General features: G+C 35.1%; 2 protein-coding genes across 5 annotated transcripts; both read right to left on the bottom strand.

Annotated features, from left to right (window-relative positions):
* Window positions 1–407: 407 nt before the first annotated feature.
* LOC143537876 (uncharacterized protein At4g06598-like) lies at window positions 408–2,531 on the bottom strand. Of its 2 annotated transcripts, XM_077031545.1 has the most exons (5): window positions 2,432–2,531; window positions 1,433–1,946; window positions 1,277–1,352; window positions 845–971; window positions 408–770 (listed from the first exon to the last, which is right to left on the bottom strand). In XM_077031545.1, the coding sequence occupies exons 2-5, from the start codon at window positions 1,924–1,926 to the stop codon at window positions 580–582; spliced, it is 888 nt and encodes a 295-aa protein (XP_076887660.1). In that variant the 5' UTR covers window positions 1,927–1,946; window positions 2,432–2,531; the 3' UTR covers window positions 408–579. The 2 variants fall into 2 exon arrangements, with proteins under 2 accessions (XP_076887660.1, XP_076887659.1); XM_077031544.1 differs by lacking the exon at window positions 2,432–2,531 and having other exon boundaries at window positions 1,433–2,233.
* Window positions 2,532–8,311: 5,780 nt separating this feature from the next.
* Window positions 8,312–11,047, bottom strand: LOC143537901 (uncharacterized). Of its 3 annotated transcripts, none has more exons than XM_077031564.1 (2): window positions 10,824–11,047; window positions 8,312–9,879 (listed from the first exon to the last, which is right to left on the bottom strand). In XM_077031564.1, exon 2 carries the CDS (start codon window positions 9,872–9,874, stop codon window positions 8,642–8,644), a length of 1,233 nt encoding a protein of 410 aa, XP_076887679.1. In that variant the 5' UTR covers window positions 9,875–9,879; window positions 10,824–11,047; the 3' UTR covers window positions 8,312–8,641. The 3 variants fall into 3 exon arrangements, with proteins under 3 accessions (XP_076887679.1, XP_076887680.1, XP_076887678.1); XM_077031565.1 differs by having other exon boundaries at window positions 8,312–9,869; XM_077031563.1 differs by lacking the exon at window positions 10,824–11,047 and adding an exon at window positions 10,155–10,230.
* Between the last annotated feature and the right edge of the window lie 846 nt (window positions 11,048–11,893).

Genomic DNA, 11,893 nt, shown 5'->3' with positions numbered 1-11,893 from the left:
CACAACTACACGTCCACACATAACCCTCCAAAACCACTCAAACAAAAGCTAACCACCTCAACGCGAAGAATTGGCCCAATGGTGAACCCGCAAATAGTTTATCTTTCCGTTAGTTACATTAAAAATAACCACCTTTTATCAAATTTCTATTTAAGGTAACCGACTTTCTGTTTTCACCAATTGACAGCAAGTAATTGTTTTCTTAGCCACATCAAAAAGGGCAACAGAGTCAAACACATCATGTGCCATGTCAGCATCTTTGGCCTAGTAACATGTATGAATGTGTTATTCACTTATTCATTACAAAACCAATTTTAACATGGGAATTGAGAGAACCATATAAACATATAAACACACGTACATATGCACCTACTATATTAATTGTAATACACATATATATGGTGTTCACGGTGCTCTGCTTAAAATTCGTTTAGTAACCTTTGTTTGAAAGTTTTAAGGGTGGTTGCATTAAAAACAAAGTCAGTTACCAGAAACAGACATTAAACCGTAGTTAGTTAAATTTTATGCAACTAACCTTTTATCTTTTCCCACTGGGATATCAAAATATTTGGTCATAACTCAGAAGACATCCTTAATGAGCCGTGAACCGGCTGCACCAGGCCCCTTGTTTTTTAAAGAAAGATTTGCAAATTGAGATTCCATGTTGGTGGACCCACGGCTAACAAGTGGTTGGTTTGTTGGCGGTTGTCGCTGTTGTTTATACAAGGCTCTCAATCTCCCAATCTCTTTCTCTAAAACTTCTTGTTCCACTGCAAAAAGATTAATGGTTATCCAAAAAGAAAACATAATATTATAAAGGTTAATAATTTATTTAGAAACTTACAGTACTTAATAAGTTGTTCTTGAGCCAAATTCTCTAATCGCTGTTTCAATGCTTTGATTTCCATTGTCAAAATAACACTTTTCTGATTTAGAAACTTTAGCTCACCAGAAACCTCACAACCTTCTGCCTGCACACTGACGAAGCTTAGTTAGGGCCGGGGGTGGCCCCGGCCCCCCCGGTTATTTTGCGTAGTAGTGTAAATTTACCCGTTTTCGTCCGAAATTTTTTATATGTAGTGTAAATTTAGCCGTTTTCGGCCGAAAATTTGAGCCCGGCCCCCTCCGTTTATGAAATTATGTATACATTTTTAGTTCGCCCCCCCCGGTGTCTTAGTCTAAGCTTCGCCACTGTGCCTGCAATCATTTACTTATGTAACATAAACTTATTTGACCATCTTTGACCTATCGATAACAACAGTTGAACGGACTCTACCTGTAAAGCTTGCACATTTCTTTCTAACTCAGCTATGTACTGAAGCTTTCTGACCCGTGAACGTTGAGCAAATTGCCTGCATCACATAAGAAACTTATATACTGATTTAAGATAAATTATAACTACAGTTTCAGTGTTATTTGCAGGTTTGCTTACTGTTTGGAATGTTTTATGTCGGTTTCTGAAGTGTGTGCATCTTGTGTAAACGAATCAATCGCGTCTTGCTTATCAACCATTGACTTAGTTCTGTTGACCCGATTCTCATTCTTTGTCATTGGATTTGGTTTATAAAAACCTAACTGTTGAGAAGCAAATGAAGGTCCCGAATTCATGTTTCTGAATCTGTACTCGACTTGTGCGGCATGTTGAATATTGTTGTTATTAGCAGCTTCAATATACATAAAAGAATCACTTGATGATCGCCTATGACCACGTTTTACAGGTGTGTCTGGTTCATCAAGAAGCTCATCAAGCCAATAAGGTTTATCTTCTGTCACAAGGATTTCAGAAGACGTACGTTGATGCAGCGAATTTCCATTCTTACGTTCTGGTATCATCTGTCTCAACTCATTTGGGGCATATTCAGAATAATATGGAACATTGCTAAATGGACTTTTAGGGGGAAGTGAATATTGTTTTCCACTGTACATATTTCTCAAATAACAATTTCCTGTCATTAAAACCATATCGAGCAGTTCAAATTTTTGCCGTCAAAAAATCATCTTCAACCAACCGAATTTACTGAACTGAAACCAAATGACCAGACCTAACAGCACTGAAACAGAATCAACAGAGCTAACTGAACTGAAACTAATTAACTGACCTAACCGAATTGAAACCGAATTATCAGGCCTGACCGAACCAAAAACGATTTAAACAAACCTAACAGAACTGATACCGAATTAACCGAGCCAACCGAATTAACCGAACTGAAATCGAATTAGAAACCTAGGCGAACTGAAATAGGATCAACTTACTTAACCGAATTAACAAACCTAACCGAACTGAAACCGAATTAACAGACCTAACTGAACGGAGACCGGATTAACTGACTTAACCGAACTATACTATTAAGTGATGAAGTACATTTTGTGAATGACAAATAAATAGAAGCTGAAACTAATAAAAAAAAACAATAAGGTAGGTGATCATTACCTTTATTATTATGTAGTGAGGACTGTCAAATGCGATGTTAGAATCCAAATTCAATTGCAATTGAAGCTCGATCAACTTCTTCTACCAAATGTGTGATAATTAGGATTTTATAACTCTCTCACTCTAATATTATTATGTTATGTTATGTTATGTAGAGACAGCTCTGTTCTGCTCTATCTCTAGAGTTTTTCGGTTGTCGTTAATGTAGCCAGTGGATGAATGAATGATAGTATCAGGTTGGCTTTGACAGCCCAAATGAAATGTATTTGTACTTTGTAGCTTGCTATTTTTGGGCCTTTTTTATTTTTGTCATGATACGATTATATTATTAGAACTAGGTTAGAACTCAAGTGATACACGAGTTAATAAAAAATATGTAGTACACAGTGTAATAATAAAACAAAATGATAAATAAATAATAATATAAACAATTACAAACATTTTTATTAATATCATAAAATTACCAATATTATACACGTAATAGACATTTGTGTTTTGTAGTAGTTAACAAACGTTACAAAACTTTAAAGTTTCTATTGGTAAGCTTTCATGGGGACTATACATATATATAGGCCATGATGTACGAAGTTATATAGAAATTTGAATAGAACTCTTTAATTTCAAACCAAAATAATAAAATTTGAGAAGTCTCATTTCATAAATTGGATTTAAGCAAAGAACCAAAAGGATATAATTAATTTATCAAAACCCATGTTTTTACCAACGAATCTCCTATGAATGTTTTAATTTTGGGTTGCATTCGATAAATCGATACCCATGTAGATGAATATCGATTGAAACAAATGTAAAAGGAAGAAATCAAACAAACCTTATAATTCCAATGTAGAAGACGAATGCAATAGCAGACGGTGATCGTTAATTGAATATGTATAGTCTAATCGCATTTATACTTTTTATTAGGGTAAAATTATTATAGAATTATGATTGATGATTACATAGAATTGTTAGGTTTAAGCCTGAATGATGGAAATATAATTGCTTTTAAAATAGTCTGGTTGTTTACATAAATCGTTATATGTGAATTGAATCTTAATTTTAATGAAAAGGAAAAAATAAAAAAAATGCCAACATGTCATGTGGCAGTTTAAAGAGATTTGATGAAAAATATTTTAATAAAAAGGAAAAAATAAAATAAAAAATCACGTGGCTATTTAAAGAGATTTAATGTAAAGCATTTTAATAAAAATGAAAAAATAAAAGAAAATGCCATAATGTCAATGTCATGTGGCAATTTAAAGAGTAGGAAATAATGGTTTTTGAAAATCCACTCTTTTATTAGATAGGTAGATTTAAAGGTGCCAAAGAGTAACCGGAATCGGTCTTTGTAAGCCGGTTACTAACCTAACCGTTGGTTTGTAATTAGCTTTGGAATACCGCATTGAAACCAGATAAATTCGAACCCAACCAGATAAAGAAAAAACTCGAAATGATTTGGATCTCAACTGATCATTTTCCATCTAGAATAGAATGAGCAAACATGGTTTATACTCATGTAGATACGATTAATGTATGTACTTCGAAATAGGAGTTTTCCTTGTAAACATTCGTCTTCTTTTGACCAGTAGTGACGCTTGGACGTGAGGGTTGGTGGGGACTCAAATTGTATTTTTTTAATCATAAAAGAGGGGGTTGGGCTCAATTTTTCCGTTAAAAATTGGTAAATTTATACTACAGATAAAAAAAATCGAACGAAAAACAGTGTAAATTTACACTGTTGTATAAAAAAACATAGGAGGGACCGGACCACCCCTAGCCCTAATGATCCTTCGCCACTGCTTGTGATATCAATCAATTTAATCTGTTACACATACGTTATGTGCTATAAAAGCATATAGCCTTGCATTTATGCGTATAGCTCTTGAATGTTTTTTGGTATATGACGTGTAGTCAATGTGTACACGCATAGTCTTCATATATGGATGTTTAGATATGGTATACGAGTGTATAACCTTGATATATGGGCGTATAGTTCTTGAATTTCCTATTTTCCTAGCATGCGGGTGTATGGCATGTATGTACACCCTTATAGCCCTTCTATACATATGTATAGTCTTAGTATACGGAGATATGATCTTAAACCAATCTTTTTTTTATTTTTTGAACGACCAACGAATAAAGTCTGGTTACCTGAGGTAATCCAATGGTAAAAGACAATCACCTACGTCCGTGATTGCAGACATTGCTAGATAGCCCAAGCCCACCAACTTTTATTCCAGAAAAAACCTGCCGTTCGAAGACCTATAAACGGTTACGGTTATTAAAAGAAATAAAATGACGTTTATGTTTTAAGTTAAAGTCCACGAATGAACCCATTAAGGCAATAATAGATTCACTGAACCCAAGTCTCAACTTGCCCATTTAAGCCTGCTGCCATTGGAGATCGGTTGGGTGAGTGGGCCATGGACAAAGTAAACTTAAATATTTAATTAAATAAATGAGGTTGTTTACATCATTTTCTAGCTCAGAAAAGTGGGTCATGGGACGATATTGATGATCAAACAACAAATAACAAAAAGTAAAATATGGATTTGGAGATACAAGTGGGCAAACACTCAATTGGGAAGTTTTGCAAGTTGATTGTGAAATAGGTTATTCTTTTCAAGTTGTTAGTTTGAACTATGTTTTTAAATGGACAATTGGATTGATTTAGTTTGTTAATTTTAGATAAAGGGCCGTTTTCAATAGTAATGATAATTTTTTTTATAAAACATGATTAATATAAATATTACATGAGAATAATCAAGTTACGAGTTAGTAAGTCTAACTTGTTCAATAAACAAGTCATGTTTTAGATTATTAACATTTCTAATTAGTTTAGTAAACATGTCATGTTTGGTGTATACTAAAATTAAACAAATTAACTGCTCTCTCAATTTAAAATTAAGATATTGATTCACACAAAAATGTATGTAAAGCATTATATTTTGTATACTTAATAATAAGACATTTATCTACCTTTTTAATGTATAATGATCACTTTAGTAAATAAAATACAAGATCGGGACAGTTTAAAGTTAAGTGACATTGGAAATACTTACCCCCCCCCCCCTTTTTGTAATTTGTAATAACAGAAGCAAAGTGTAGGTTTTTCATAATATAATGGACATCTATATTTAGTAAATATTGTAATAGACATCTTGTATGATTTTAGATGATCCTCTTTGATTTGGTTTTGTACCTATATATGGTTGGAATGAGAATGGAGAAGTGTCAAGAACTCTAAATCTATCTGGTAACACTTCAAATACTAGGATTACAAACCGAGATCAATTGTTCTTTTACAAGGATTGAAGAACAAGAACTAAATAAGAACTGAAGTATGATTGAGAATTTTACAAGAGCTCAATCTAACAAAATAACAAACTAATAGTGTGAGAGAGGGTAATCGGGTTTGAGAGAAAATAATGTGCTGCCTCTTTTTTTCTCAAACCCTACACTTCTTAATATATAGACTTCAGACATACGAGCCCTAACCAGAACCAAGCTCCTTGCAGCAGCTACAAGCCCAAACACCTTTAAGCCCATTGAAGCCCAAAAAACCCAGCAAGACTCTCGAGCAAATATGCACAGAACCAAAAAGTATATAATATTAAACTTATGATTATTAACCAAAAATATTCAAGAATGTTATTGGATATAAAATTGATATATAGACAATATCTTCGAACAAGAAGCCAACGATTCTATCACAATACTCTTTCATAATACTATTCATATATAAGACCGGAAGTGGTTTAAATCAAGAAATAAAAAATGCCGAGGATATATGTTTGAGTTGTTGTCACAAAACATATGTTTGCTCGGTTTATTTTCATTTTAATCATTATAATGTGAATATGCTGGAAAGGCATGTGTTAATTGAATAAAAAGCAAATAAACTTTAGGTATATTTGAAGGCATTTGATTGTGTTTTACTTGCAATAAATTACAATATAGTGCCACAAACTCTTCAAAGATCAATATCTCTTGGATGTGATTTCTATGGTGAATTTAGCCAAGTGGCAATTATGAAAGTTAAGTGCATGTGGATCTAGTTGGTTCATATTCAATTGTCATTAAACTGCTTGAATATGTAGAAAGAGCATGTGTAATTAATGTCAACCAAAAACAAGCAAATGGACTTTAGCTATATTTCAAAGTCATTTTATTGTGTTTTATTTGCACTTGATTACAATATATTGTCACAAGCTGTTCAAAGAAAGATCAAGATATCTTGGATGGAATTTCATGGTGAACTAAACCAAGTGACAATTACAAAAGGTCATAGTTGACCAGTTTGACTAACTTTTGTAAAAAAAAAAATATGTAATTGAGATGGTCAATATGAAGTTATGAACGACAATTAAATTAAACTAAAAAGTTTAAGACAAAGGACTAATATCATTAACCGTCATTGCTACCCCCCCCCCCTTTGTAGCATAGTGGTAGGAGGTTTGGGTTCTCCGGTGGATACTCAAATTTGAATCTCACTTGTATCATTTTTGGGTGAATATTGACAATAAAGGATTTGAGCTAGGCCATGTGCAAAGGTTGTCAGTTCGAACACGGAGCCCATCCGGGTTTTCGTCACACACAGAGTTCTTCTCTTGTAGTGACACAACGACTGTCAAGTGGCAGTTGGTTTGTATGGTTTCCCACTGGGATTCCCCAAGTCAAACTCTGAAGCCAACGTGAGGCCGGTTAAGACAACATAGTTTGGCTATTGTTGCTACAACAAAGATAAGACCATTGATAGTGAAGAGACTGGTTAGGTTAACAGGCTTCAAGGGTTCAGGTTAGCCTAACGCAGGTCGTGGTGTCCCTCTACGTTTGCAAAACGTAGAAGGAGGTTCACTAGTTTGTTGTTAGTTGTTATAGTTCACCGAGGATCCAGAACCGTGATGTTTGGAATCGGTTTTTGGATGATGTTCTAGGTGAAGCTATGAAGTTATTGACGTAAGAAAGAAATAAGTAAAGAGCATATTTTTCAAGAGAGAAGAGAAGATAAGGGAGAGTATGTTATCTGCCCAGATCTTGTTGTCCTCATGTTTATGACTAAATCTTTCTTATATAGGAGAAGAGACTTAAGCCTTTCGTCCAGTTGTAACTAAACTAGTTCCCCTCCAGTTTGCCTAGAGAGTTGACCTTTGTGGGCGGGAAGGTTTGGACCGCTGGTCCATAATTAAAATAATAATACTTTATGTCCTTTGCTCAGATGGGACAAGGATGTGAACAGTGATTTGACATCGTACTGTAGCACGTGGGTACTTATTTACATAAGTTTGGGCGGGAAACGAACCTTTTAACCTTTTAACATTTTTAGCGTTAATGTGTTCCAGCCATTTTATTATTTCCTTGGGCTAACCCCGTCATCAACTATAGGGGAGCATCGGGCTCTCCAAATTCGGAGAGTGCGGTAGCCTAAATACAAGAAAGTCGTCAGTTCTAAAAAAAAATTAGTGTCATTACTATGTGCTTAAGTATTTCAACATGATGGTAGATTTGCAAATCCAAATTCTTGACAATCGTTTTAATAAGGTTAAACACTATTTGCTTATTTGTATGATTACTTTTGAGTACGTATGACAACTTTGATTATAACAATAATCTCAAATTTATGTTTGAACTTGCCACCAACATCTATAATACAATAGATCTTTCTTGAAGCACAGGGCTTGTCCTCGTCATGGTGACTCAGATGCCAGAAACATGAAGGGTCCCAAATTTAATTCCAGACCTTTATTCGTTGTCTACATTATATGATTGCCAAACTGGCCATGGGACCTAGACAAAACCATGAAGATTTTGTTTATAACATGCAAAAAACCTACTCCTTACACAGCCAACAAACCCAGCATATTTAATCAAGTAAGAAATATATTTAAACATAAGAGCTTCGTTACTATGGTCACTCGACTGGCTCCAGATTCTAATACATACCAAGTTACCAACATAAAACCTTGAAAGGTTAGTGTATATGCATTAATGCATGCACTGTGACAACATATAATAACATACAACATTTTTGACAACCCGAAGAATCGAATAGAACTCACATGTAAAATGAAACTTTAAACCCTAGAGTCATTACCAAAACAAACAATCCTGTAAGCTGAAAAAGACACATTTTAGATATACAAAACAAGAGCATTATGGATGTAACTTTAACTGCTTCCACCAGCTACTACCTATGAACCCTGATGATTTCTGTCATTGAGGAACCGAAAAAAACAAATGTCCATTATCCCAACGAACCCTAATCTCTTGTCCAACTTGCAGTCCCTTTGATCTGATGATTTGCCCCCATTTTCCAATCAAATTGTAGTAACTTCCACGACACTTCAACTTCATCATAAAAGAATCACCTGTGTCATAATCTCGTGCATTGATATTTATCTGATACTCATTTCTTAACTGCTCTCGCGCCTGTGATGCCCAATACAAAAGAATATGATCTTCAACTGATTTTCCAGGTAAAGTAAGAAATGGATGATTTGTATCCACATCAGATAAAGTTAACGCCTTTTTAATCGGCCATTCCTCATATTGTTGTATTTGTTGTTGATGATGTTGTTGTTGGTGGTGGTGTTGATGTTGTTGTTGATGATGATGATGATGTTGTTGTTGTTGCTGCTGCTGCTGTTGCTGCTGCTGTTGTATCACTGGGATTGTTGCAGGCATAATCGTCTGCTCATAGGGGACAGAGAAATGTAAACAACCATTAGCCCAACGAATCTTGATCTCTTTACCGACTCCTAATCCTTTACTCCTAATAATTTTTCCCCATTTTCCAATTAAGTTATAGTAATTACCACGCCACCTCAGCTTGATCACATATATCTCGCCTGTATCGACATCACGAGCATTCAAATTCACTTGTTCTTCATTTCTAAGCAACTCTCGTTGTTGTGGGGTCCAATGAACAAGAATATGATCTTCAACCGATCTTCGAGCCAATGGTAGAAACGGATGATTAGTGTCAACATCAGATAATGTTAAGACTTTCCTAATAGGCCATTGGTCATGAACTGCAGGTGCAGGAATAATTTGTAAAGGCGGTACAGAAAGAGCTTGTTGCGGGACTGAAAAGTGTAAACATCCATTAGACCAACGGATTTTAATCACTTTTCCAACATCTAGTCCCTTGCTACGGACGATTCTACCCCATTTACCAATAAGATTGTAATAACTACCGCGCCATTTTAGCTTCATTATATAAACATCACCCGTGTCATCATCTTGAGCATTGATGGGAACTTGTTCCCTGTTCATTAAATGATCACATTCAAGCTGTGATAGATGCACAAGAATGTAACTCTCAACTGATTGGCGAGGTAGAGTTAGAAACGGATGAGTAATGTCAACATCTGAAAGTGTGAGTGCCTTCTGGATAGGCCATTCATCTTGTACTTGTAATGCATTGTTGTGCCTTGAACGCCTCATGATGCCTGTGAACAATGTAATAAAAGTTAATAACTTGTTACAGAAAACATATTAGAGAAAAAAAAATAGATAACAGAAAAGGCAACTACATAATGCATATGGTCATTATAGCTATACTCCTATGTACAACTTGAAATTCGGTTCACAAGAAGCTACAACAGTTAACCTGTGCATCATAACTGTCAAAGGTGCAAGGCACAAAGGTTGTGCCTTGGGCCTAGACGCAAGAGGCTTAAAGAGTGAGGGCCTGAGATAAGCAAGCCACGTAGCACAAGAATACCATTTTTTGAGGTTTTAGACATGTTTTAGGCTTGTTTAGTGCTAGTTTAGGCTGGTTCCAGGAACCATTTTTAGATGTTTCAGGCCAGTTTGCCCAGAATTTTCAGAAATATGGCAGAATTCGACCGGCATCTCCGCGAAATCTGACAAAATCTGGCCAGAATCTCGCCTGAATGACAGCAAGGCGCAGGGCCAGAACGGCCTTTGACAAAATAAATGTGAATGAAATTTACACTTCAGATTGATATACTCACCAAAGACATACAAAACATCAGTACTGAGAGGTACATAGCATATATATTAATACTTAAAATAGCAAATAATAGTCTTAATTGTCTTCTTTTTAAAAAGCTTCCTAATTTACAAAGAAAATCACAGCAATTAGCTAATCAGAACCCCTAAACCACCTACATTTATCAAATAACACAAACTAAACCCTAAAGCTTCAAATTTTAACCACAAATTGAATAAAAGTATAAAACCCTAACTTTATCACTCCAATTGCAAAGGTAATGCATCTGAATCTAACTTTGAAGACTAACAAACCAATCTCTCAAAATGGAAACCCTACCTAATAAAGTCAAGGGGTTAACTACAAGTATTGAGCAAGAATTAGATCAAATTAAAGCAATTGGAATCCCAAATTAATCATCAGTGTGAGTAAACTTACTAAATTGACCGGGATTTGATGGAGCAAAACCCTAGAGAGAGAAAAGGAGCATAGGTAGGGGAATTGGAGATGTGAGAGTATTAATAATAATATTAAATGAAGAAGGTGGTGTTGGTAATGGTGATTAGTGGTGTTAATTGTGTGGATGAAATTGGTAGTGGTGGTGTTGGTGTTGGTCTTCGTCGTCGGTTGTGATTTTGGAGGCTGGAGCTGAACTGGTAAAACTCAAGCCGACTTGCGTGAAGACTATGAATAATAATATAATAATTAATAAAGACTTTGTTAGGATACTTTTCATTTCCTTTTAATTTTTTCCCACAAAATAATATCACGTGTTGTAGATACACACATAGATTCATCTAGTGTGATTCAAGTAATACTTTCGACCACCATAGCACCATCAACTGATTCCGACGATTGTTCTACGGTTCCGACGACCTCAACAGTTGGGGCTTTTACTAGAAAAAAGTTCCTAAAAGTACGATACAAAGTTACCATGATGTTTGGGACAAAGTTGTTGAGTTTTCGGGAAAAAATGTGTGTTTTCCGGCGACATGAAACTAACGAAGTTAGAGTTCTGATAGTCGCGGACCGTTATGAACATATACGTTAAAAGTTGGGACCGTCAGCGGCCAATTCGTTAGTTGGGACCGAAAGTGACCAAAAACAATAGTTGGGACCAATAAAAACCAATTTTCCAAATATTAAAGACTTGAATCGTTTATTAGGCAATTAACTCGTTTAGGCAACATAATATTCGTTTAATGACAAAATCAATTACTTAAAACATAAAACTCGTTTTTTTATAAATAAGGAATGAATATGGACATAAATAAGGGTTTTCTTAAAACATACACGCGATTTAGGCCGAAAATAACCCAATTTTGCATTAAAAACGAACTAAAACCAACCAGCTGCAGAAAAGGGGCTATAGGCATCATGCGACCAGCATAGGGGTGGTCTCCCCGTGTGGCGCGGCGTGAAATATTTTTAACAAGTTTCAAAATGTCAATATTAGTCCCTGCAGTTTCATAAATACGTTTTTTAGCCATTTGAGCGATTTTAAAAGT

The sequence above is a fragment of the Bidens hawaiensis genome, unplaced genomic scaffold (assembly GCF_021521415.1).
Source record: "Bidens hawaiensis isolate Kalapana, Puna unplaced genomic scaffold, B.hawaiensis_p1.1 tig00011436_1, whole genome shotgun sequence".
NCBI lineage: Eukaryota > Viridiplantae > Streptophyta > Magnoliopsida > Asterales > Asteraceae > Bidens > Bidens hawaiensis.
This window is presented reverse-complemented; position numbering and strand designations above follow the sequence as displayed.

Bases quoted from the DNA above. Each gene is read 5' to 3' on its own strand.
- LOC143537901 (XM_077031563.1), bottom strand. From the start codon at position 10,176: ATGTCTAAAACCTCAAAAAATG. The intron at 9,880-10,154 runs GTATTCTTGTGC...CATTGTTCACAG, and splicing joins GTCTAAAACCTCAAAAAATG to GCATCATGAGGCGTTCAAGG.
- LOC143537876 (XM_077031544.1), bottom strand. From the start codon at position 1,962: ATGGTTTTAATGACAGGAAATTGTTATTTGAGAAATATGTACAGTGGA. The intron at 1,353-1,432 runs GTAAGCAAACCT...TATGTGATGCAG, and splicing joins GACATAAAACATTCCAAACA to GCAATTTGCTCAACGTTCAC. The intron at 771-844 runs GTAAGTTTCTAA...ATCTTTTTGCAG, and splicing joins AGAACAACTTATTAAGTACT to TGGAACAAGAAGTTTTAGAG.